The sequence below is a fragment of the Ursus maritimus genome, unplaced genomic scaffold (assembly GCF_017311325.1).
Source record: "Ursus maritimus isolate PB19 unplaced genomic scaffold, ASM1731132v1 scaffold_21, whole genome shotgun sequence".
NCBI lineage: Eukaryota > Metazoa > Chordata > Mammalia > Carnivora > Ursidae > Ursus > Ursus maritimus.
In genome coordinates, this window is record NW_024424564.1 from 47,562,714 (window position 1) to 47,586,657 (window position 23,944).

At 56.8% G+C, this 23,944-nt stretch overlaps 1 protein-coding gene across 1 annotated transcript in view; it reads right to left on the reverse strand.

The window, feature by feature from the left end:
* Window positions 1-734: 734 nt before the first annotated feature.
* Window positions 735-23,944, reverse strand: part of NPTXR (neuronal pentraxin receptor) — a 30,921-nt gene continuing 7,711 nt past the window's right edge. Inside the window, exons 2-7 of the mRNA XM_040637087.1 lie at window positions 19,630-19,972; window positions 18,741-19,517; window positions 6,447-6,672; window positions 4,164-4,411; window positions 1,472-1,651; window positions 735-1,084 (exon numbers count right to left, since the gene is read on the reverse strand). Of these exons, the coding sequence (XP_040493021.1) occupies window positions 860-1,084; window positions 1,472-1,651; window positions 4,164-4,411; window positions 6,447-6,672; window positions 18,741-19,517; window positions 19,630-19,972 (1,999 nt within the window). The 3' untranslated portion in view covers window positions 735-859. The remainder of the gene's footprint in view (window positions 1,085-1,471; window positions 1,652-4,163; window positions 4,412-6,446; window positions 6,673-18,740; window positions 19,518-19,629; window positions 19,973-23,944) is intronic.

Here is a 23,944-nt window from a genome sequence, read left to right on the forward strand (position 1 = left end):
CCAGGCTGAAGTGGCCCAGGCCCTGTCCTGAGCACAGAGGAGGAGAGGTGACCTGCCAGTTAGCACACATGTGGGGGGGCACAAGGGGTGACTATGGCCTTTTGGCCTCCCAGGGTCTTGGTCCCTCAGGCTGGATCCGGGAAGGGGATGTCCTGGAAATTGAGGTGGGGGTGGGCCAGGCATGGAACCAACATTCAAACCACTGCACACAAAGAAACGAGGAAAGAGGAGGACGAGAGAGGGTGCAGGAGGCTCCATCAAGATCCCATTGTCCTTCACTGGCAACGGGTGGAAAGATGGAGGAGGGGTGAGTCTGAGTCTCCTAGGTCTCTGTCATCCCGTCTCAGCTGGGGGGACAGCTCTAGAGCTTGTTGTGGCCCTGAAGGGGAAGGGGCCAGGCCTGTTAATGGGGGACAGGAGGGCAGACAGCCACGCCTACCACTGAGATTGTGGGCTCTTCCTCCATACACAACCCCGTGGGACATGCTGTTGAGACCAGTGGAATCAGACGTGGTTGATGGGCCAGAGTGGGTGGGGGTAAGAGACAGCTCCAGTATAATGCCCAGAGAGTGGGCAGTGCTGTGGGCATGGCTCCCACCCCCCGCCAGGCTCTGGACTCACCCCAGGCTTGACGTGTTGGCTTGAGCTGCTTATCCCCATCCAAGTGGGGTTAGGGGACAGCCACTGCAGGGCAGGGCATTCTGGAGGTGTGGGTATAGGTGGGGGAAACAGGAGGCATGGCCAGGAGCAGGGCAGGAGGGGAGGCCAGTGTGTGGGTAGGTTGAGGAGGGAATGTGTGCCCCCACCGTAAGGTCCCCAAAATGGCAGGCAAGGGAGGGACCCTGGATGAGGTGGCCCCTCATGCTTTGGCCCTCCCCTTGCAGACATCAAAGGTGGCCTTTTTTGCACCCCCGAAGGCCTCCACCAGCTTGTCTTCCCAGGGGAGGACATTGCCCAGCAGCGGCCCAGTACAGTTGGCAATGCCCAGGACTTGAGCCGGTGTCAGGGCGTGGTCCCACAGGTTAAACTGGGCGATGTCACCCACGAAGGCCTGGGTGGCATCAAACCGGCCACCCAAGGTATCCTGGGCCAAGAGAGGAGCAGAGAAAGGAGAGAGAGAGAGAGAGAGAGAGAGAGAGAGAGAGACATGAAGTGAGCCAGCGGAAAAGACAGGCGGACAGGCTCAATCGGGCCCCAGGTCCTGCTGAAGCCCCGCCCCTAAAGTTCTAGCCCCGCCCCCAAGCTCTAGCCCCGCCCCAAGCTTCCAGCTCAGTCCCCAAAGTCCCAGCCCCTCCGGCAGATCACTGCTCATTCTGAGCTTCAGTTTGCCCATCTGCAGAATGGCTGGGTCACACTGAGTGATCACTGCTGTGCTTCTAGGGTCCCTCTACCTGACCCTTCCTTCTCAGGGGCCCTGGGTGAGTGCGGTATCTACTCAGGCCTCAAGCCCCCATACCACCTTGAGCCTTACCTGCTCCTGGCCCAGGATAAGGATCCCATGAGGCTTGATGGGGTGCCAGGCAGCCAGGTTCTCCCCAGAGCCCTGCAGCTCCCCGTCCTGGTAGGCAGACCACAGGCCATCCCTCGTGGTCCAGGCGATGCAGATGTGATGCCAGCCATCGTCCTTCAGGCTCAGAGGCAGCTGGGCCACCTGGACATAGGTCCCGCAACCCCAGATCAGAGGTGCCCCAAGTCCCAAGGCTGGACCAGTGGGGTGGGGACCAGGAGACCCGTGTTCTTTCCAGGGACCGAGGCAAGGCTTGACCCTCCCCTTCCTCCCAGCCCAGTGTCTTTCTTATCACTTTTTCCTCTTTCCCCACAACTTAACCAGGCAGCTTCTCTCAGATCACAAGGGACTATCCAGAATTGGTTTTCGGGTGTTTCCAGGTCCCTTATTCACCCTCTCACAGGCCTGTAGGGTCATGTGGGGCGGGAGCCACATCTCATGACCTCTGAACACCTCGCATAGTGCCTGGCACACGGCTGGGCTCAAGGAGTACTGGCAGCACTGGACCAAGCCTTGGACTCAGAGGCTGGGCACTGGCGTCCAGCCCTGGCTCTGCCAACCAACCTCTTATGGGACCTCGGGGAGGCTGCTCCTTCCTCCCTGGGGCTCGGGCCTCAGTTCCTCATCAGTCAGGCAAAGGACAGCAAATATGTGGCCACCTCTGCCTCATCTACCCAAGGCGGATATGGCTAATCAATCGTGAACCCAGGCTCAGCCCTGGGATCTTCCCTAAAACAGTGCTCTGGGAAGCCGCTGGTGATTGATTAGCACTGGCCTGTGAGACGAAAGGTACTTGCTGCCTGTGGATTTGGGATGCCCGAAGGGCTCTTTCATCTCCTAAGTTTTGTGAGATCACACTTAAATACAACATTCTCTGAGGCCCACTTAGTGCCAGGCTTGTTCTGGACACTGGGGCTGTGGATCTGGTCCTAGCTATAAATGAGCTGAGTCTGCAGGGGAGGGAAGAACTGCAGGGAGATTATTACAAGGCAAAGTAACAGGGGCCATTTGGGAGGTTCAGAGGAAGAGGCGGGTGTGGGACAGCAGACATGGAATTCAAACACATCTGGAAGGACAATGGATCTGACTGTTCCATTGCAAGTCAAAACAAGGTGGGGGCACAGCAGCAGCAAAGGCTAAGAGGCTGGAATAAAAGGGGAACTGAGTAACCTGTGAAGCTGGAGTTTTCCTGGAATAGGGCTGGTCTGTGCCCTGTCCAGGGTGCTGAATCCTTTCCCCTGAGAGCACAGGGCTGAGCTTGGGCAAGGCCAAGGGTGGCAGCCAGGGGGTGTATGAAGGGAACATGGCAGCAGGATCTAGATATAGTCCAGCTACCCTACTCTTCTTAGGACCCACTGGGCTACAAGAGAAACTCACTGTCCCCTGGGCCCCTCTCCTTCCTCATCCTCCAGGACACCCATGAAAGACGCCACCTGCTGAGCTGGCTTGTGATGGGTGACAGCCACTTCCTACCAGCTCTACGTGGCTGTGGGCTGGTCATGAGTGGGTGTGATATGTGGTGTCTGCATTTCCAGGGGGTCTCAAAAGACCACCATGCTGGCAAATCCCAAAGCAATACGGCAGAGAGAGGAGGATATTGGAGGAAATGAGGATGATAAGACACTCCCTCTTCTCCTGCTCAATCACCATGCCCCTCCCACATTGCTCCCCCATATCCTTGTCCTGACCTGCAGACAGGCCAAGGGAGGGCTGTGGGGCCGGGCGGCCCAGGCATGGGGAAGATGGGTGGTCCAAGGGCAGAACAGTGGAGGGGTTAAGAGAAGGTTCCTGCAGCCCAAGGCCATGAACCACATCACCGCCCCTTCACCAGCTGTGTGACCTGGCCGTATTATTTGCTCTCTCTGAGCCTCAGTTTCTCCATGTGCAAAACAGTGACAATAAGGGTGCCGTGCTTTTGGGAGGGTCAAGGATGATAATGTGAGTGAAGTGCTTATTGGCAGGGGCCTGGAATAATACCAGCTCACATGGATCAAGGCTTGCTAAATGCCAGGCTTGCTCAAAGCCCTTTACATGTATTTAAGTCACTTCTCACCACAACCCCATGAGGTAGAGACTATTATCGTTCCTTCTTAACAGGGAACTGAGGCACAGGAGGGTAAATGACCAGTCTAAGGTCACACAGTGGGTAAGCAGCAGAACCAGGACTTGAATCCAGCATTCAGGCCCGACTGTGGCACCATTCTTCTCTCCAGGTGAGGGGAGGGGCAGAGGGTCTGGCCACAGGGGAGGAGGGGGGAGGAGGAGTCCCCCAGTGCTCCCTCCCTAGGTAGGTCCCTAGACCTCATTTGTTTCTCTTCTTGTCCAGGAGAATGAGCAGGGTCCTGGGACACACACTTCCAGCCCTGCTCCCACAGCTGGGTCACTGGGGAAGCTCCATGGGCCTCCTCTGTAAATGAAAACGCCATCACCGATAGCCTCTCTTGGATACAAGCCTCTCTTCAGCCAGCCCCAGGTCTGGCTTGTCTTTGTATCCCCAGAACCCAGCCTGGCACACGGTAGGCATTTCCCGGGTGGTAAAGCTGCCGAGCAGGGGAATGGAAAGGGCCCACATGCTTGGGACCCAGCCCAGTGCAGGGGCTTCGGGGAGAGTAACCCCACCCCCACTCTCCTCCCACTCTGCCCAGCCCCCACTCACCTTGTCATTGATCAGCAGTTCCATGGGGTCGTGGCCTGCCTCCAGCAGCACAATCTCATTGGCCTGCCCGGGCACCGAGTAGGAGAAGGGCGTGCCCTGGCCACTGCCGCCTGACCTGGAGCGCAGCCACATGCAGACGGTGAAGGCGTAGAGCTCGGGCAGGGCCTTCCGCACACGGGCGTACATGTAGTTGTTGCGGATGGGGATGCTGATCTTGAAGGCGTCTGGGGGGCTGTAGGCCGAGGACCCTGAGGGGGGTGGGCAAGGCAGACATGGTGGGGGTCAGTGGACACTGATGGGGGGAAGGGCAGGCTCTAGGAGGAGGGGTCCTAGTCCGTGGGCATCTGCCACGTGCCAGGTGCCTTCACGGCCCTCTCTACCCTGCCTCTGTGTTGACGGGTGTGGTTAAAGCACAGGGGCTCTGGACCTGAGACGTCCTGAGTTCAAATCCTGCCTCCACACTTTCCGGCCACGTGACTTTCCACAAGTTCAACATCATCTCTCCGCTCCCGGTTTGCTCAGTCAAATGACATAAGTAAGATTTCCTCCCTCCCAGGCTGGTGTGAGGGCCACGGGACACACTACGTAAAGGGCCTGGCCCGTAGTAAAGGCTCAACAAATGTGAGCTGTGGCAATGATCATTTTCCTGAGTTCTTTGCCCATCTATTTAGCAAGCACTATGCAGAGCCCTGTTCTAAGAGCGTTTACACCTGTGATCTCCTTCATTCTTGTGACGACCCTACGAGGTAGCCACTACTATAATCCTCATTTCACAGATGAGGAAGCCTTGGCACAGAGATTAAGTCATCTTCTTAAGGCCACACAGCTGGTCAGTGGCAGAGCTGGCGTATGAACAAGATCCTCTTGGGACACCTTCGTATCCAGGGTGTCTATGGGTGCAGAGTTTCAGGGATTCTATGTCTTGCATATCAGAGGGCTTTCTGCAGGGGTAGACTGGGGATTCACCGCCTCCAAGGGCAGAGGGTAACACCTACGACACCCACCTCTAGGGTAGAAGGTCCCCTTCTCTAGCTGGTTGTTGAGGGCTGGGGTTAAGGGGCTGGGGCTGGGAATGGTGGACTCGGATTCCCAGGTCTTGTTGGGGCAAGGGGTGAAGGCTGATGTGCTCATGTAACATGGTAAGAGAGGAAGGGACTCAGTGCCCTTGAAACCCATTTCATAGATGAGGAAGTTGAGTCCCAAGTAGGGACACATAGCCTAGTTGTCTGCCTCCTCTCTGCTCTGTAGCCTCTGGAGGGGGCATGTCCCCCAATCCCTTAGAAGATGCAGCCCCACTGAGGGGCCGGGGGCAGGACTGAGGAGGGATGAGTTTCACCTTTCTTGTCTCTGTGCTCCAGCCAGGATGCTGGCCCTGAAACCCACCGGGCTGTGCCCCTGCTCTGGCCCCTCCACTCCAAAACTGACTCTCTCCCTCTGCCTTCAACGACTAGCTTGGGATTCACCTCCTTCAGGAAGCCTTTTGGATTTCCTTCTCCTGAACTCAAATCCCACATCTAAGCCAGTGCCCGATAATTGCTCATGATTTCCTCTGGTGTCCCTAACTTGTCTGTAAGCCTCTTGAGGGCGGTCCTCACAAGGTTTCAAAGATGAAAGTTCCCTGAGAGCTCAGGAGTCCAAGATCCCCATATTTCAGGTGAGAAAAACGAGGCCTGGGGAAAGGAAACAAAATTCCAAGCTCACGGAGCAATCCAGTGACAGCTGTGGAGCCAGGAGCCAGGTGTCCTGATGCTCAGACCTGAGCGCTGTCCGTGACAGCACGTTTCTCTGACCCCTGGCAGTGCCAGGCCCAGGTGCTAAGCAAGTAACACAATTCTGATTCACTGAAGGTGTGATTTTGTGGGGTGGTTAAATGCATGGACTTTGGAAAAGTCCAAACCTCAGACCTGGTTTGAGGTCCAGATCCACTACTCACTAGCTGCGTGATGCTGGGCAAGTCACTTGACCTCTCTGAGCCTCATCTGTGAAATGGGGATAATAACAGTACCACCCTCATGTGGTTTGTGAAGCTTAAACCAGCTGATGTGTCAAGTACTTAGGCCACTCCCAGAATGTAAGGGCCAGAAAATGCTAATTGCTAAGAGAAATAATGATATTCCTCAATTATTCTCTCCCTCTTGGGTTTCGCAGCCTCTTCCCCACCCTCCCATCGAGCTTTCGCCTCTGGAGAGCATCAAAACGTTTTCGAGTGAATCCGCCTCCTTGAGGACCCATCTGGGACCCAAGGCCCCGCCTGCCGTGCCCTCTGCAGGGCCCTGGACCCACCATGTTCCAGCTCGGCTACGCGGTCCTGCAGCGCATCCAGCTCCTTCTCCACTTCCTGCCGCTGCCGGTGGCTGCTGTGACTGAGAGCCACGCGCTCCTTCTCCAGGGCCAGCACCTTGGCCAGCAGCTGCCCCTCTAATTCGTCCATCTTGGAGTGCAGGGCGGTGGGCACCGCGGGCGCAGGGGCTGGGGCAGCTGAGAAGTTCACACGGGTTGGGAGCTCCTGCTGCTTACGGGGCAGAGAAAAAGGCATGTGAGGTCACTTGGAGGGCAGAAGGAAAGAGACACAGGGCTCAGAGATGCCTACCACCCCTGTCGAGTGACCCCAGGTGAGCCTCAGTTTCCCCAAAGGCAAAATGGGGATGGCGATACCAAATTCAGGCAACACACGTTCAACAAAAGAGCAGGTCCCTTCCACTGCCAGTGCCTGATGGTAAGCTGAAAGCAGGCTGGTTCTGCCCTCAAGAACATCTCAGCCTATGGTGGGGTGGAGGTGGGGGGCTGGCAGTGGAGAGCCATAGAAGGTCCCCTGGGTGGTTCTCACGTTGCAGCTGGGGTTAAGAGCCACTGAGTCTTTCATAACTGAAAACCTGTCTGCTGATGGGCCCTTGAAGGGGTGGACTGTCTTAGTCTTCACTCCTTCACTCGCCAGGCTTCTCTGAGATGGTGCCAGGCTCTGTGTGGGCACTGGGCAGATGCAGGGGCACAAACCAGGAGCTTCTGGAATAGGGCTTTCATGGTGTGCCTTAGTCAGACAACCCAGGGTTCAAATCCAGCTCCAGAATCAATCTGCTGTGTGACCCTGGGCAAATGCCTCGACCTCTCTGAACCTCTGTTTCCTCACATGCAACGGGACAACTGTACATTTTCAGAAGGGTTGGGGGATGGTCAAGTAGTAAATGCCAAGGAACAGAGCCTGGTTATTGCAATTACTGCCTAGGGCAGAGCAATCCAAGCTGGTCTCTGTCATCTTCATCCTGCCCAAGGTGAGGACGAAGTGTTTAGAGTCCCCTTTTTGCTGTCTTACGACCCCAGTGGGCAGGAGAATTGGGGCAGGGGCACAGGGGGAGGGCCCTCCCCCTCTCCTGCTTGAGGAAGCCTCTTCTGGGATGGAAGAAGGCAGGCGAGGCCACAGGTCCAGATCCTGGGAAGGGGTTGTCTCTGGCAGACATTAATAATTCAGTGAGCTTCTCGGAGCCAGATTAGACCTTGCCCGTCCCCTTGGCTTCCTCCACACTCCCCAAGGGCCCAGGCAGCTCCCGGTCAGTCAGCCCTGGGCCTTGCCTGAAGGCTTAGCCCCGGACCCCAGCTCACTGAATTCTCACGAGCCTTCACTGAGCAAGGAATCGGGGAGCACCTGCTATGGGTTGGGCCCTGCACCAGGTGCCGAAGAGACAGCCGAAGGCAAAACAGAAAACCCAGAGCACAACCTAACATTGCCTGAGTGCCCTGTGCCTCGCAGGGATGGCCCCTTGGCTTGGGGCGAGTACAGGAGACCCCTCCCTAGCCTCACTGGCCCAGCCCTGGCCCTGCTGGTCATTTGCTGAGTGAAACCGGGCAGATTCCTTCGCCTCGAGGTGCTTGTCTTCTAGCCATGTGATGAGGGGATAAGTGGGTGTCCTGCCTCAAAGTGCTGGAGGGAGGGGCAGGGAAGCCAGTGCCTGAGAGAAGCTGTCATGACCTCAGGCGGGGGAGTTGGAGGGACTAACACCCCACCTCGAGAGTGGGAGCAGGGGCGCCAACTTCTCTGCTGTCATTTTGCCTCATTTATAGAATAAGGGCTTGGCACACCCAGCTGGCAGAGCTGTGGTCAGGATTAAATGGTGGTGTGCAGGAGAGGAGCCCAGACCAAACCTGGACCGCGGTGGGCCACATTTAAAAAAAAAAATTTTACTAATTTATTTATTTTGAGAGAGAGAGAGAGAATGAGAGAGAGGGCATGAGTGGGAGGGACAGAGGGAAAGGAAGAGAGAATCTCAAGCAGACTCCCTGCCGAGCATGGAGCCTGACATGGGGCTGGATCCCATGACCCTGAGATGATGACCTGAGCTGAAGCCAAGAGTTGGATGCTTAACCGACTGAGCCACCCAGGTGCCCCCACAGCGGATCACCTTTATCCCCCACCACATAAGAGGGCATAGCTGCCCATCCATGCTTGGACCCCAGGCTGGGGCGCAGGCCAAGTGCGGTGGGTGGGGCATGGACCAATGAGCAGCTCTGTACACCTGGCCCCATCCCTGTTACACTAACCTCTGATACCCTACCTGGAGGCTCCTCCTAACTCCTTGGGTGCTTACGAATCCTAACTCTGGGGCTGCCTAAACACAAAGCCTCAGTTTCCTCTTCTGTGAAATAGGGACAACAGCCCCCCCCCTGCCCGTCCATCCCCAGGACAGATGTAAGGATCAAAGAGTGAAAGTAACAAACCCTCCTGGACTATAAAAGCAGAATGCAAACTGCGAGCCTTGACTACATCAGCCAACGAAGAGCTGGCTACCTCCAGAACCTTCCCTTGGCCACGAAAGCCCATGGAGTGTCAGGGCCAGCCACCCACTGCATTTAAAGCGGCTGAACTTCCAGGAAATCTTGGGTGAGGCAATTAGCTCATAGAGGGCATCCCGTCTCAATGCCAGCGGGGCCATGGCTGGGTCTCCTGGGCTCCAGCACCCTCTCTCCTCAGTTTCCCTCTTTCCATGGTGCCAAGCTTGGCATGAGGGCCACACATCTGAATAAGACAGGGTGCCAGGCCCGTCCTTGGCACTCTACGTGTATTTACTCACCAATCCTCACAGCCGCTCGTTTGGGTTGGTACTCTTAGTGCCCCCATTTCACAGATGGGGGAACTGAGGCAGAAGTCCTTCTGGATTTCCTACAACAATGGGCTGGGGCAAAGCTGACACCTCTGGAACTCTCTAGCAAGGCGGTGTCCTCCGTCAGAGGAGGAACAGGACGTCTAGTGCTATTTACACAGACGCCGTGGCGAGGAGGAGCCGTGCAGGCGGAGGAGGGAGGGCGTGCAAGCTGTTCTTTTGTCGGAGCCACCAGCCCTGCCGGCGGCAGGAAGGCCAGGGAGGAGGTGGGCTCTCCAGATCGTGTGCGGCCCCCTCCCCACCCCGATGTCTGAATCAGAAGAACATGACTCCCCCCACTTTCCCATCTGCTACGGGCGCAGGCTGTGCCGCGTGGGCTCCTGGCTGATGCCAACTGGGCCCCTCGCCCAAGATGGGGGGAGGGACGATGATGCCATCACCCCCACTCAGGTCCCGATGTGGCAGGGAGAGGGGGCTCTGCACCCACAGACTGTTATGCTGGGAGTCTGGGTGGGGTTTGGTGTAAGCATACAGGCCCTGAGCCAGAGCCCGGGGTTCCAGCCCAGCTCAGCGCGAGTGTGCTGGGCTCATTAGCACTCAGTAATAAGAATGCGACAGCGGCAGCTGTCCTCATCCTCACATACCGCCTGCCAGGTCCTGCACCGGGGAAGCCTGTGCGCACATTTCCCAACCCCTCTCAACAATCTGGGCAAGTGAGGAGGCCCACTTTACAGACGAGGGAACTGAGACGGTGAGCTGAAGTTTCAGGAACCCCAGCCCAGGCCCTTCTGGTTCCAGAAGCTGCTCTCATTCTTCCGTCCTTCCCCCACAGTGCGGGTCTCAGTCTGGGCGCAGTGCTGGCTGCCCTGCCCGCCTGGCAGAGCAGCAGAAGAGGCTCCGGTGGTCAGGAAAAGGCTGGGAGGGTGTGGCAGGCTGTCAGACCGTGGTGGGGGGCAGCCTTATAGAGGGACCTGGAGAGGAGGGGACCTGTCTAGGGAGGGTGGCTCGGAGGCTGGGAGGATGTGGGGAGGACCCAACCAGCTCGTCCCCAGGCGGGGTCTGCTCCTGTCCTTTGGGAAGCAGAGGGAAGGTGCTGGACCTCAGCGCACAGCTCACCCCCACCCGGGACAGCACGGGGCCCAGCTCCGAGGGCAGCGGGCAGGGTGGAGAAGAGGCTTCACAGACGCCCTGTGGGTGCGGTCTCCTCACCTCCCCATCTGACCACCCCCAAGTCCAGAGTGAATCTGCTGGGCTCACAGCTGGGTTCCACCTGCCTGGGGACCTTCTGTGCAGCCGTGGTGCCTCAGTTTTCCCAGCACAAAGGGTAGATCAATAATATCTCATCGCATTGTAGTGAGAATTAAGTGAGTTACATAATGCCCTGAGGGTAGAGGGGCCCATGGCGCTCTGTGTCAGTTATTATTACTACTACTTAAATAGCTCCTGAAGACGCCCATCCTTCTCCAACTCCAACCATAAATCTTTTTGTTTAATCATCATATTGAGAGAAAAAGCAAGTTACAGAAGTACAGTTAGATACCATTTGTATAGTCCCCAACTGCCCCCGGCTCCCTTCTCACCCCAAGGCATCCGTACACGCTGTTCCTTCTGCTAAGAACACACTTCCTGCTCCCACTGCATGTCCCCTGGCCAATGTCGGCTCCCCCTCCAGATGGCAGCTTTCCCGACCCCTGATCTAAGATGCTCCAAGGGGAGAGGAAAGAGGGCTTCTGTGGGGGCCTGCAAAATCTTCCTTGCCTCGGTCCCTCCCTCCCGCATCCATCCGAGTGCCCACACAGGCTGTGACCACCGATGTCGTGAGTTCAGGCACAACTCGCCCATCAGACAGGCCAGCGTCATCTCCAGGCTCCCCGGTTCCTAGGTCTGTGGCCCTGGGCAAGCTGTCCAACTCCTGGGACCGTCGGTTTCCTCAACTGTAAAATGGGGATGATAATCGTCTCTGCGTTTTGGAATATAATTAATGACCAAACGAAGGAACATGTGTGAGGACTGGCACACGGTATGTGGCTGATAAATGGGTATAAGCAGGATTCGTGTTCGTGTCTACTGAGGGGCGGGAGGGTACGGAGAGTGGTCATGCTGCGGGGCTGGGCCCTGGAGCCAGCTGCCCAGAGGGAAAGCCCAGCTGCAGGCCCCGGGGCCAGGTTAACCCCTCCTGGCCTCTGTTTCCTCACCTGTGAAATGGGGACAGTAACAGTCCCATGGTTCTTGGGACTCAACAGTAAGGCCCCTAGAACAGGCTGGCACAGAGGGTGCCCTCAGCCCTGCTGCCTCTTCCCGAGCCCCGGGGGCTGTGGCTCCAGGGGTGAGTCAGGCGGGCACTTGCCCCAGGCGGTGCTCTCAGCGGCCAGCTGGGAAGGTGGACTGGGTGCCGGGACAGCATGAGCGCCCTCAGGGAGGCAAGGGCTCTGTGGGGCAGCAGGGGTCAGGGTGAGTCAGGCGGGCCTCTCAGAGGGGCCTTTTCTCTCTGGGAGCCAGCCTAGCAGGCCCCGTGTGTCCATCCACCACCGACTGGGAGCTGTAACCGAAAGCAGACAAATGGGTCTCTGCGCAGTGCGGGGTGTGTGGGGGGGGTTGCCGGGTCAGGGCGCTCAGTGTGTGGTGAGGCGAGGAGAAGGCTCCGAGAGCATCTGTCCATTCACCCTCCCGTGCTTGGAGACCCCAGAGGAAGTGACAAGACTCCCCCAACCCCAGGCCCTCTTGCCTCTCCCTTCAAGTATTCCCTGGTGAGCTGTGGCATTGAGGTGCCACGGAATTCTCTCCGGTCCAGCGTGCCCACAGACTTCTGGGCCCTGGCCAAAAATCTGCAGCAAAGACTGAGGATCCCCCTGCTCCCAGCCCGTTTTTATAGAAAATCCTGGCTGTGAGCTTAGCTCAGCTTCTGCTGTGCTGCGTGACCTCGGGCGAGTTACTCAGCCACACTGAGCCTCAGCTTCCCCTGGAGTCAAATGAGGGGTATGCGGGGGCACATAAGTGCTTCCACTTTGGGTTGGTTGTCTCAGTCCCTGTCCCCAGAGCTCTATGGGGACCATGGGCCCACAATTGTCCTCGGGAAACCTCACCACATTTTCTCTTGGTGAGGAGCTCCTCCCCCTGACCTCTTTTCACCTCCCACAGGCAAGGACTTCACAAAATGGCCAATAAATAGAAGAAAAGGTGCTCCGTATCATGAGTCATCAGAGAGATACAAATTGAAACCACAGCGAGCTCACCACACGCCCACCAGAACGGGGAGGGTTTTAAAAATAAGCCTACCGAGGCTGGCGAGCTTCACACACGGGTGGGCATGTCGACGCTTACTGCCACTTTGGAAAAGTGTTTGGCATCACCTCCTAACGCGAAATAAATGTCTCTCCCAGGACCCAGACACCCACTCGTGGGGACGTAGCCAGGAGAAATGAGGGCTTATCGCCACCAGAAGATGTCACAAGAACGTTCGCGGCAGCCTTATTTGTAATAACGCCAAGCCAGAAACAACCCAAATGTCCAGCCATAGAGGAAGGGTAAGTAAACTTAGGCACATCCATATGTTGAAACACTGCACAGCGTGGAAAAATAACACACCCCTGACACATGCCCCACGAACAAATGTCAGACGCAACATACAACAGAACAGCAGACACAACCGGGTGCGGCTGTCTGAGAACACTTGTATGCGGTTCAGACACGGACAGACCACGTCGACGGTGACGGAAGCCGGGAGAGCGGAACCTCTGGGGAAGAAGGGATCTTAGGGGGCACAAAGGAGCCTTCGGGGGCACGGGAAATGCCCTCTTCTTGATGCGGGTGGTGCTCTTATGCGGGCATCCGCACGTGAATTTTCATTGAGCTGTACACTTAAGATTTGTGTGTTTTTATTTATTTTTATTTATTTATTTTAAAGATTTTATGCATTTATTTGTCAGAGAGCGAGAGTGTGCACAAGCAGGGGGAGCAACAGGCAGAGGGAGAAGCAGGCTCCCTGCTGAGGAAGGAGCGCGACGTGGGACTCGATCCCAGGACCCTGGGATCATGACCTGAGCAGAAGGCAGACGCTTAACCGACTAGGAGCCCAGATCTGTGTGTTTTTATAAGTAAGATATATGAGCTCTTACATATCTGGAATGTAAGATATACCTGAAAAAAAGAAAAAAGAAAAAAAAAGAAAAGAAAAGAAAAGAAAATCCCCCCGGTAAGGCCCTGACATCTGCCCAAGCAGCTCCCGCCAGGCTTGGAAGGGCAGGACGGGTCTCCTCCCTGGGGGGAAGGGCAGCCAGGGATAAGAGGCCACAAGGGTCCAGGTTGACAGGGCAAGAGGGCCCCTCGGGGGTCCTGCCCATCCTTCCCCTATCTGACAGAAGGGGAAGCTAAGGATCAGAGAGAAGAAGGAATTTTCTGAGGTCAAAGCAAGCAGGTGGCAGAGCCGGGGCTTGAAACACCAGGTTTCTTGGTAGAGTAAAGCTGCCACACTGGCAGGAACAGGCGTTCAGGGCTTCGCAGCAGGAGTGCCCCACCCGGAGATGGGGGGAGGCCAGCCACAGGCAGAGGGGCCAGCAGGGTCTGCGGGAGCCTGGCGGCCGCGGAGGTCCCACCTCCTCAAAACAAAAGGCCAGCGGGCAGACTCCCTGCACCCTGCCAGCCCCCTTCACGGCCAAAGCGGCAGGGTGAGGGGGACCAGCCCGCACAGAGCAGAAGCTGCCAGAACGGGCAGCAGTGGAAGAGAAAAGCAAAAGCAAGCAACAGACTTCAGAAAAGGCACCAGGAGATTCTCCACCAGATTTCCCTCAGAAACGGGAGGTCTGGGAGTGGGTGGCTGGGGGCCCGGCCGGGGCCGCGCACACATGCNCCCCCCCCCCCAATTCCAAAGCAGGATGCATTGGCTCAAGACCTCCCAATTTAGAGGCCAAAGGGCCAGGACCGAATTGAGCCCCTCCTTGCTCCCATTTTACAGATAAGAAAACGGAAAAAAAACTGAGGGAGGTGAAGAGCTTAAAATCACAAGAACTCCACTTCGGGCCACCAGCCAGCCTATTTCAAAGAATATTTAGAGCTGACAGGTGTTTCGAGAACATCTGGCCCACCATATCCTTTTATGGAGTGGAAACCAAAGCCAGGGGTGGGGGTGGGGTGGGGTGCCTGGCTCGGGTTCCTCTAGACTCTCTGGCCCTCCACGTCCTGATTCGTGAGATGGGGGCGCAAACAGCCCCCTTCCCAAGGCTGAAGACTGAGAAGCTAATAGATATGAGTTATTGTTAGTTATTATCAGCAAAGCTCCCACGCGAGCCTTCTGATGATATTGCCGGCCAGCAGGACAAGCCTTCGAGGACTGGCCCTCGTCACTCTTGCTCTGGGTGGGAGCTCTGAGGCAGAAATGGCCCAGGGCCACATCCAGCCCCAGGGACACCCCTTGTCTGTCTTTCTCACTTTCCTGAAGGTAGGTGAGGTCTGACTGTTCCAGACGATCTAGAGAAAATGATGGAGCACAAGGAAGGGCTCTGGAGCCAGACACACTGACAGGGTCAAATCCAGGCCCCACTGCTGTGTGACCTTGGGCCAGTTTCTTAACCCCTCTGAATGTTTTTTTTTTTCTTTTGTGAAAGGGGGAATAATTATTGCCTCCCCCATGGAGATTTGATGGGTATTAAATGAGAGCACGTGCAGTGGTCGACACAGAGTAAGTGCAGGGAGTGTGAGCTGTAATCGCTATCAAGTCCAGGGTCCCCCGTGACCGTGCTCAGAGTGTTCCTTACCCCCGTCTTCCCACTCCAAGATGGGGGTAGGCAACCAGCGTGCCAGGCCGGGTTAGGGATGTGGTTTCGGTCAAAGAACTGCTGATTAAATCAATCTTAAAGTTTCATTTTACACATAGATTCAATTACTGCAAAAATGGAACCCTGGAACATGCGTACGTGGCCGGTTGCCATATAAATGGTTCAACCTTTTTGGAGAGTGGTTCTTGGCCACAGCCATGAGAGATCAATATCCTCTGACCCAGTAATACCACTCCTGGGACTCCAGCCTAAAGAAATAATTCAACAGACTTAAAAAGAAAAGAAAAGAAAAAAAAAAACCCGAACAACTATCTGCATGAAATTGATCCTGCAATGAGGATCTAGAAGAAAAATAATTAGGACCAAGCTACATCTCCAGCAGCAAGAGACGATCGGAGGATTGATGGATGACGGAGCAGGAGATGGATTCCAGCGTATCATGGCCATCATTAAAATGGTGATTACCAGCAACCAGTAACCCCGGAACAATGTCTACCTCTAGAGAAAGGACCCAGAGCGGCCGCAAGAATGGGGACAAGGGTGGAATGCAATGCCATTTCTCCTCCCAAAACGCCTTTTGACTTTTTTCAATTAACAGCAACAACAATAACAAAAATAAAAACACAGGAAGGAAGACAATTTCTCCTAAGCCCTCAAACGTGGCTCTCACCTGAGGCCTCAAGGGGAGGCCTGGGCCAGTGTGACCTTCCCTCCCCTTTGGTAGAAGGCCGATGGGGCGAGGGAGGGGGTGATGCAGAGATGTGCCGGGTGGGAACAGGCAGGGATGTGCCCAGGGTTATGGCAGCAGGATTGGGGCTAGGAAAAAGGAAGTGTGTGATCAGGGAGGGCCTCTGGGAGGCGGCGTCCTCAGCGCAGACTCCTAGATGATGAGAATGGATACTCTGAGAGTAATCTGGGCAGAGGCAAAAAGGAACTGGGAGTTGGGCCAGCTCTGAAATGACAGCCTGGGAGCAGGCTGGGGAGTTTGTGCCACAAGGAAGCCCCATAATGGGCTTAAGGAAGATCCCTGGGGCTGCCTGGAGGAAGATGGGTGGAGGGGTGTGCCTGGTAGGTTAAGGCGGATGCTGCAAGCATCCAAGAAATGAGGTTGGCCGGAGGGAGGAGGGCGGGAGAGGAGCTTCTCAGAGCACACCCAAAAAGCAGGTTGGCGGAGGACCTGAGTTCAGGTCGGGACACCATGAGGGCAGGGGGCTGGTGCGCTGTCCAGAGGGAGGTGCTCAGGAAGCAGTGGGATCTACCGGTCTGGAGTTCGGGAGAGAAACCTGGGCTGGACGGAGTTGTTTGGAAAACCACAGTAGAATGGGTGTTGGAAGCCAGAGTGTGGCTGCATTCACCCAGGGAAAGTGAGAGGAGAGCCAGGCGGGGCGCAACCGTTAAAGGAGGAGGACCCCAAAGGGGACACAGAAGCAGAGAGGGAGCAGGAGCAGGTAAGAGATGTCTAGAAGCCAAGGGCACGGAGGTCCATAGGAGGCAATGACGGATGGGGTCAGATGTTGGAGAGGCATTCAGCAAGATAAGGACTGAATCATTCCTGTTCAATTGATCAACCTCGGTGACGTCCCCAGAGCACGTTCAGGGTGCCGTAAAGGGAGAGAGAGGAATGGCAAGAAAACAGACTTTGGGAATCTGGAGGCACCCTTTTGAGGACCTTGGATGAAAAGAGAGGGGAGCACGTAGGCCGTGGCTACAGGAGGCCTGCGGTCCCACTGCGATCAGTAGTCCGACCCCATGACTGGACTGTCGGGGTCCAGACCCCAGCCCCTCCCAAAGGTGCCCCGGCAGCTGGCTCTGGCTGCTGTCAGGCTCAGAAGGCAGACCTGGTGGGCAAGCAGACCCCCGCCTTTCTCCCTCCATGTCCACTGCACTCAGAAAGCAGGAGGGCTCTGTGTAGGGAAGCCAGGTCTCTCCCAACCTGGGAGGCTGATCTGGGGCCAAATCCCAGCCGCCAGGATCCCCGCCTCCCCAACCTCAGCAGGCTAATTGGAGGGGAGCCCACCCTGCCAAATGCACAGGTGCTGGGGGAACAGGTCCAGGGCAAGCCCAGCTCTGCCAGCCCCAGACGTGGGAGGAACCACAGGCGCCATCTGGGTGTGGAGGCAGGGGCTAGGGCAGGCAAGAGGAAGTTTACTGAAAACCAAATCTTTTTTTTTTTTTTAACATGAATAAACTCTTTTTCCTAAAAGGGTATTTTGTTCCCATTTTTATTTCTGGCTACTTAAAAAAATTAGCAATATTGTAGCTTAAAGACAAAAATAGCAGTCACTCACATTGACGGAGCACATCACTGCCAGGCACTGCTCTGGACCATTCGAAAAGACTAACCCACTCAATCTTCCTAACACCCCAACAAGGTAGGCATTATTATTGTCCCCATTTCACAGGTGAGGAAACTGAGGCTCCCCAGCACTGTTGAATTACAGTGTTTCCCTGATTATCTTCCTGCTCTCGGCTCTCTCATCCTAGAAATGCCCCAGAGCGGAAGTAGGAAAAGGGGATGCTGTTGGCCTGGCAGACAAGCCTCCTGGGCTTTCCTCCTGACTCTGCCACTCACCTAAGAGGGGCCCTGAGCCCCCGGTTTCTCACCAGTAAGGTTGGCTGTGATGGCCTGGCTGCGCTCTGACACCCTGTGGGGTGGGTGCTGACAGCAGCACAGACTTTCTGGAGGGCCGCTGGGCCATGGCAATGGCCAACCTTCCCCACAGGCCTTGTCTGTGCTGCGCGCCGGAGGTTGATCTGAGGGAGCCATGAGGAGGGGGAGTCCCTACATTTCCTTCCCTCCAGCCTCTCCTCCCTCTGCCTTTGCCAGCTCCGCTAGGTGGGGGGAGAGGGAGATAAAAGGGGGCTTTGGCCTCTCTCTCCCCCCTCTTTCCACAGACTCAATTTTGTTGTAACCCCTCTCCCTCCCATCTGGAAATCACGGATGGCTGGGGGTGGCCAGTGTCTTGCAGATGTCTGCCCAGCTCCGCCAGGGAGGTAGGGGTCTGGCAGCTTCAAAGAAGAAATGACTGGCCCGGGATCACACCACAGCCAAGAGCAGACCTCCTCCTGTTAGACCCCCTGTGTCTGATCTGAGCCAGGGACGTCCGAAAAAGGTGTGTGGAGGAGGAGGAACCCGGGGGAGGCCCAATTCTCCAGTCAGTCCCCACCCGGAGCTGCTGGCTTCCAGGTACTGGGGGCTGGGCCAGCGCCATCTGAGCTGCGGCCCTCGGGTCCGTGGTCCGAGGATATGGGGATGGGCAGCCCTGAGGGACACCCGGATCTGGCGTATGGGACACTCTGTTCCCTGCTCTTCGGCAGGACAGCAGCTTCCCGAGTCCCTTGGACAGCGCTTCCTATCTCGCTCCCGACCCTGGGCAGCGAGTGGGACTGGGGCTGCTTTGGGGGCGTCTGGAAGAAACAAATGAGACGGACGTTTAACGAGGTCCTAGTACGCTGCGAGCATTTTCACATACCTACATTTTACTAAATCCTCACTACCCGCGGACCCTGTGCCGCCCGTTTCACAGATGCGGAAACTGAGGCTTACCACAGAGGTGCCTGGAGGAAAAGGGGAGGGGAACGGGCCTCTTCCGCGCGCCCCCCGCGCCGGGGTCTCGGTGACGGCGGGCGCCGGCCTCCCCTTTCCACCGCCGGCCGCCCGCCCGCCGCCCCTCCCACGCCCCCGTCGGCGCCCGACGGCTCGCGGCGCTCACCTCGATGCGGTCCAGGCGGTCCCGCAGGGCGCGCACAGCGTCCTCCAACTCGAGGATGAGCGCCGGCGAGTCCCAGGGCCCGTCGGCCATGGCATCGCGGCGGGGCCCGGCGTCCTGGAGGCCGCGCGGCAGGCCGCTCTCGCAGCGGCCCAGCTTGCCGGTGAGCTCGCGGATGGTGTCCTGGTCGGCGCGGATGCGCGCCTCCTGCTGCAGCGCCGTCTGGCGCAGCTGCTCGGCCGTGCTCTGCAGCAGCAGCAGCTCCTCGCGCTCGCCGGCCGCCGCGTCGCCCTGCTCTGCCCCCGACGGGCAGGCGGCCGCCAGCGGCGTGCAGAGGAAGCGGCTGAAGAGGGGCGCGGGCGGCAGCGGGTGCGCGCTGGCCGCCGGCGCCCCGGGCAGCGCTGGGGGCCCGGCCGAGCCGCCCGCGCCGTGCAGCGCGCTCAGACTGCGCTGCGGGCCCGGGGACGCGGCGGCGGCGGCGGCGGCGGCCGAGGCGGCCGAGGCGTTGTCGGCGCCGCCGGGCAGCGCCCGTGCCGGGCTGGCCGCCAGGGGCACGCTGGCGATGATGCAGATGACGGCACCGAGGAACGCCAGCATGCCCGCGGCCAGCAGCACGGCCAGGAACTTCAGCGTGAGGCGGGCGGCGGGGGAGCCCGAGGCCCCCCGGCAGGCGCGGCGGCGGGGTCGGGGCGCGGGGCCCGGGCGCGCGGAGCCGAACGGGGCCGAGCGGGAGCTGGAGCCGGAGCCGGAGCTGTTGCCGCGGCCGCTGCTGCCGCCGCTCTGAGCCCGGGCGGCGCGAGGAGGAGAAGGCGGCGGGCGGCGGGGAGGGGGAGCGGGCGCGGCGGCCCCGCCCCGCCGGCTCCCCCGGGCCGGCCCTGGCCCAGCCCCGCACCCGTTCCGTGCCGGGCGCGGAGGCCCGGGCGCCGCCGAGAGCGTGATCCCGCCGCCCGCACCGCGCCGGGGGTGGGGGTGGGGGCGTCGACCCTGTGGCCCCGCGGCGGGACTCCCGGGGGACCCCCGCCGCACCCGTCCTGTGCTCCGGCCCCCTCCCCCGGAATCGCTGGGTAGGCTGCCTTGATTTAGCTGGCCTGGGCCGAGCTGTGTCCGGTGTTTCCGGCTCAGTGCCGAGCGAGCTACGAGCTCGGGCGCAATTAAGCCTCACGGTGGACACGCTCACCGTGGACATGAGAAGCCGGAGGCCCACCGAGGTCAGGCCGCTGTCCAAGGTCACGCAGCTAGGACGCGTTGGAGCAGCATTTGAGTTCAGGCACTTCTCAAGGGACTCAGGTTGTGGGATGGAGCTGGGGTGGGCGTGGGTAGAAGAAAAGAGGTCAATGTTGGGGGCAGGGGACTGGAGATTTTGAGCCTACCGCCAGCCTGTCACTCCCTACCTCCGGCCTCCTGAAGGAGCAGGGTTTACTCCCCTCCACCCCCATCAAAACAAAAACAAAAATAAAAACAAAAAACCCCAAAAACCAAAAACAAACAAACAAAAAAAAAAAAAAAACAAGAAAACACACACACACACAAAGCAGAAAAACAAAGAAGCAAAAACTTCCTACGATCTCAGAGGGTAGCAGAAGTTCCCCCTCTGAATCCGTAAGGGCAGGAAATGTCAGGGGTCACAGAGAAGACCCCTATCCCCGTCGCAGTCTATATTAGGAAGGCAAAACCCTGCTGGGCATGTGGACCAGGCACTGGAGGGAACCAGAAGGAATGGGAGTGAGCTGTGGTGTGGGGGTGGTTGAGGAGACTTTTACTTTCTCCTTTCAAAAATGTCTATATATATTTTGTTGCAAATTAACTTTGCAATTAAAAACTTAAAAAAAAAAAATCCTACCAACCTCCACAATTCAGGTCCAGCTCTAGTTTTCCACGAGGTGTTTTCTGACCAGCGTGGGTTCCCAGGGCTGGAAGGGCACTGAGAAGGCTAAGGATGTCCGGCTGTTTGCAGAAAAGGGTTGAGGAGAGGGGCTGTGGCTCCTGGGAGTCACTGGCCAAGGCCACACCTGGGTCAATGCTGAGCCTAGGCCACACCCAGGCCTGTCTCCCTTCCTAGCCTGCATTCTTGACTTGAGAGGAAGACACAAACGGCCTCTGAACCACTAGGGCTACCGTGCGGTCTCTGCACAGTGCTGGTGGGGGGGAGAGACCAGAACATTTCTCAGAAGGCCACAGCTCTGGGGACCCTCTTTGACCACTGGGATCTTGCCCTGTGGTCCCTGAGCACATGCTCCTCACGCCCCACCCCTCCCCCAGCCCCAGGATGATGCTCGCCCTGCTCACCAGATCTCTCTGGTGTCAAGGATCATGAGCTACAAAGTGGGAGCCAAGCGAGTGCAAGTTCGACATGATGGACCCCCAGAGCCCTACCGTGGACGTGAGTTAGGGCTCATTGGAGCAGTGACCTGGAAACCCCGCCAGGCGGCACAGCGTGGGGGAAGCCTCTCCCCAGTGGAGAGGTGAGCCAGGCTCTCTGAAGGCAAACTCAGGCAGAAGGGGGCCCATGAAGTCCTGCAGGTGCAGGAGGCACTGCATCTACGCAGTGATCTGTGAAGACGGAAACACACCCCTAACATCCCCAGGAGAAACTGCTGCAGAAAATCCAGGGAAGCGCAGGGGAGGCTGAGAGAAGGGGCTGCTGCCAAGGGCTGCGAAGCCACTGCGGCTTGGGCACCAAATGGTGCCACTTTTATGTGAGCTGCCCCATGAGATTTGGGGACAATTGGATAAATGGGGCCAGAGGCTCCAGTCAAGTCTTGCTTAAACTGGTCTGTTTAGCCCCTAGAATGGCTTTTTAGACCGGTGATAGGAATATGCCACTCTCCTGCTTCTAAGCCCATCAGTGGCTCCCCGCCCCTTACGGAATAAATTCCAAGGAATAAATTCCAAACCCCTTAAGAGGCAGTACCGCCTGGAGGTCAAGGGCACGGATTCTCTTAGAGCCAGAAGGCCTCATTCTCACCCTGCCTGCCCCTGTTACCAGTTGTGCGACATAGTTTGCAAGGAGGGTGAAGTCTCAGGCCTTTCCCAATTCTCGACACCCTCTCTGCACCTCAGTTTTCCAAATTATAAAATGGGGGAACAACAGTAATACTTCTCTTGGTTTGTAAGACTGTTGGTAACCTGGACACTGCTCACCCTTCCAGCCTCCTCTCCTATTCCTCACTGTCCAGAACAATACCGAAGTGTGCGTAATTCCCTAAACGCACCAGAATGTCCCCTCTCTCTGCCTTTGTGCATGCTGCCTGCTGCCCGGAGCCACTGCTCTCCTTCTTCCTTGGCTCATTTCTGTCCCCAACATCCAGCACGGAGCCCCCACCCAGAGCAGCTTCTTGGTAAATGTTTGCAGAGCTAGTTCCCCCAGCACTGGCTGCTGCCGGAGGCAGAGGGGGGGAGGCTAGGACAGGGAGGTCCTGAAACCCATTTCTCCGGGGCTGTGGGAGAGACTGCCCCCCCAATCCTAATGCAGAATCCCTCCAGAGATGGCCAGAAACGGATTCTCAGGGGAACTCCCCTCAGACTTGAATTGTCCCCACATTTTCCCTCTTAAGTCTCGTGCCTCTAGGCTTTTTATTTCTTCACTTATATTCCATCCTTAGGGTAAGGGAATTCTGCCCTAAATGAACAAGTATAGTTATTCATTCAAAATATATGTTTTGAGACCGACATTATACCAGGCATAATGCCAGGCACTGGGGAGAGCTGGAAATAAGACAAACTCACAGCTTATATTCTAGTGGGGAGGCAAGCAGTAAACAAATGAATAATTAAGTAAATGAGTTAATTTATAATAGTCATGAGGACTACAAAGAAAATTTAAAAAGTAATATTATAGAAAGTTCTAGGCGGGTGTGTGTGTGTGTGTGTGTGTGTGTGTGTGTGTGTGTGTTGGGGGAGGGATTTGGGAGATGGACATTATTTATAAGGTTGTCAGAAAGACATTCCATGAAAAGGCATGGAGGAAACTTGAATGCATGTGACGAGGTGAAATTAGCCAGTGTGAAAAGGCCACATGCTGTATGATTCCACCTATATGACATTCTGGAGAAGTAGAAACTGTAAGGGCTGTAGAAAGATCCATGGTTGCCAGGGGTTATGGGGGAGGAAGGAATGAATCGACGGAGCATAGAGGATGTTTACAGCAGGGAGACTCTTCTCCAGGATTACCATCATGGTGGGTACGTATCATTATACATTTATCCAAACCCATAGAATGCACAACACCCAGAGTGAAGCCCAATGTAAGTTATGGCCTTGGGGTGACAATGATGTGTCAGGTAGGTTCCTTCATGGCAACAGATGTATCACTCTGGTGGGGGACGTTGATAGTGGGGAAGCCTATGCATGTGTGGGGCAGGGGGTGTATGGGAAATCTTTGTATCTTCTGCTCAATATTTCTATGAAGCTAAGATGGGTCTAATGAACGAACGAACAAACAGAAGTTGGGGTGACTCCAGAAAGCAAGGTAGCTGGAGAGTGTCTGCTAACTGCAGCAGGTGCAACCCCGCGGCAGACTCGTTCTTGAAGGGGGACGGAGCAGTGCCCCTCCGTGGCTGCCACAGCCCACCCCTTGCGCTGTGAAGATCCACTTCCCCACACAGGTCAGGAAGCAGCTCCTCCACGCCCCCACCCCCACCCCCACCCCGGGACTCTCTTCCCAAGGGGACGAGGGGACGTTTAGAAGTGGGGGTCAATCGGATGAACCAGAGCTTCTATCCCTACAGTTGGTCTCAGGGCCCCAAGAGGCATCCACTGCTTCCGCCCTCCACTGCCCACCGTAAACCCCCCTTGCCCTCTTACTACTTCTGCTGAGAAAAGGTGGGATGAATATTCTTTCCTTCCCCTAAACTAGTGAAGTCCATGGTATGACGCATCTGCTCAATAAATGTTTACAGAAACCGAGATAGGTTTTTTCCAAGTAGGGGAGGAAGGAAGGACGAGTGGGTAGGGAAAAACTTCAGGCTACGGCAAAGTCACGTCTCAAAGAATGGGAGAACCTGCTAGTTTGGCACCTCGAAGTTTCTGTCTGCCACAGGCACGTGGCGGACTCAGACCTTGAACTTGGGGCTTCAGGTGACCAACTCATTTCGGTTTAGCATGGCAAGTCCTGTGTCCTGGGAAACCTCTCAGTCCTGGGAAGGCAGGCTAGTTGGTCACCCTAACTATCTCCAAATCACACTCCCCCCGCCCAGGTACCGGTATGT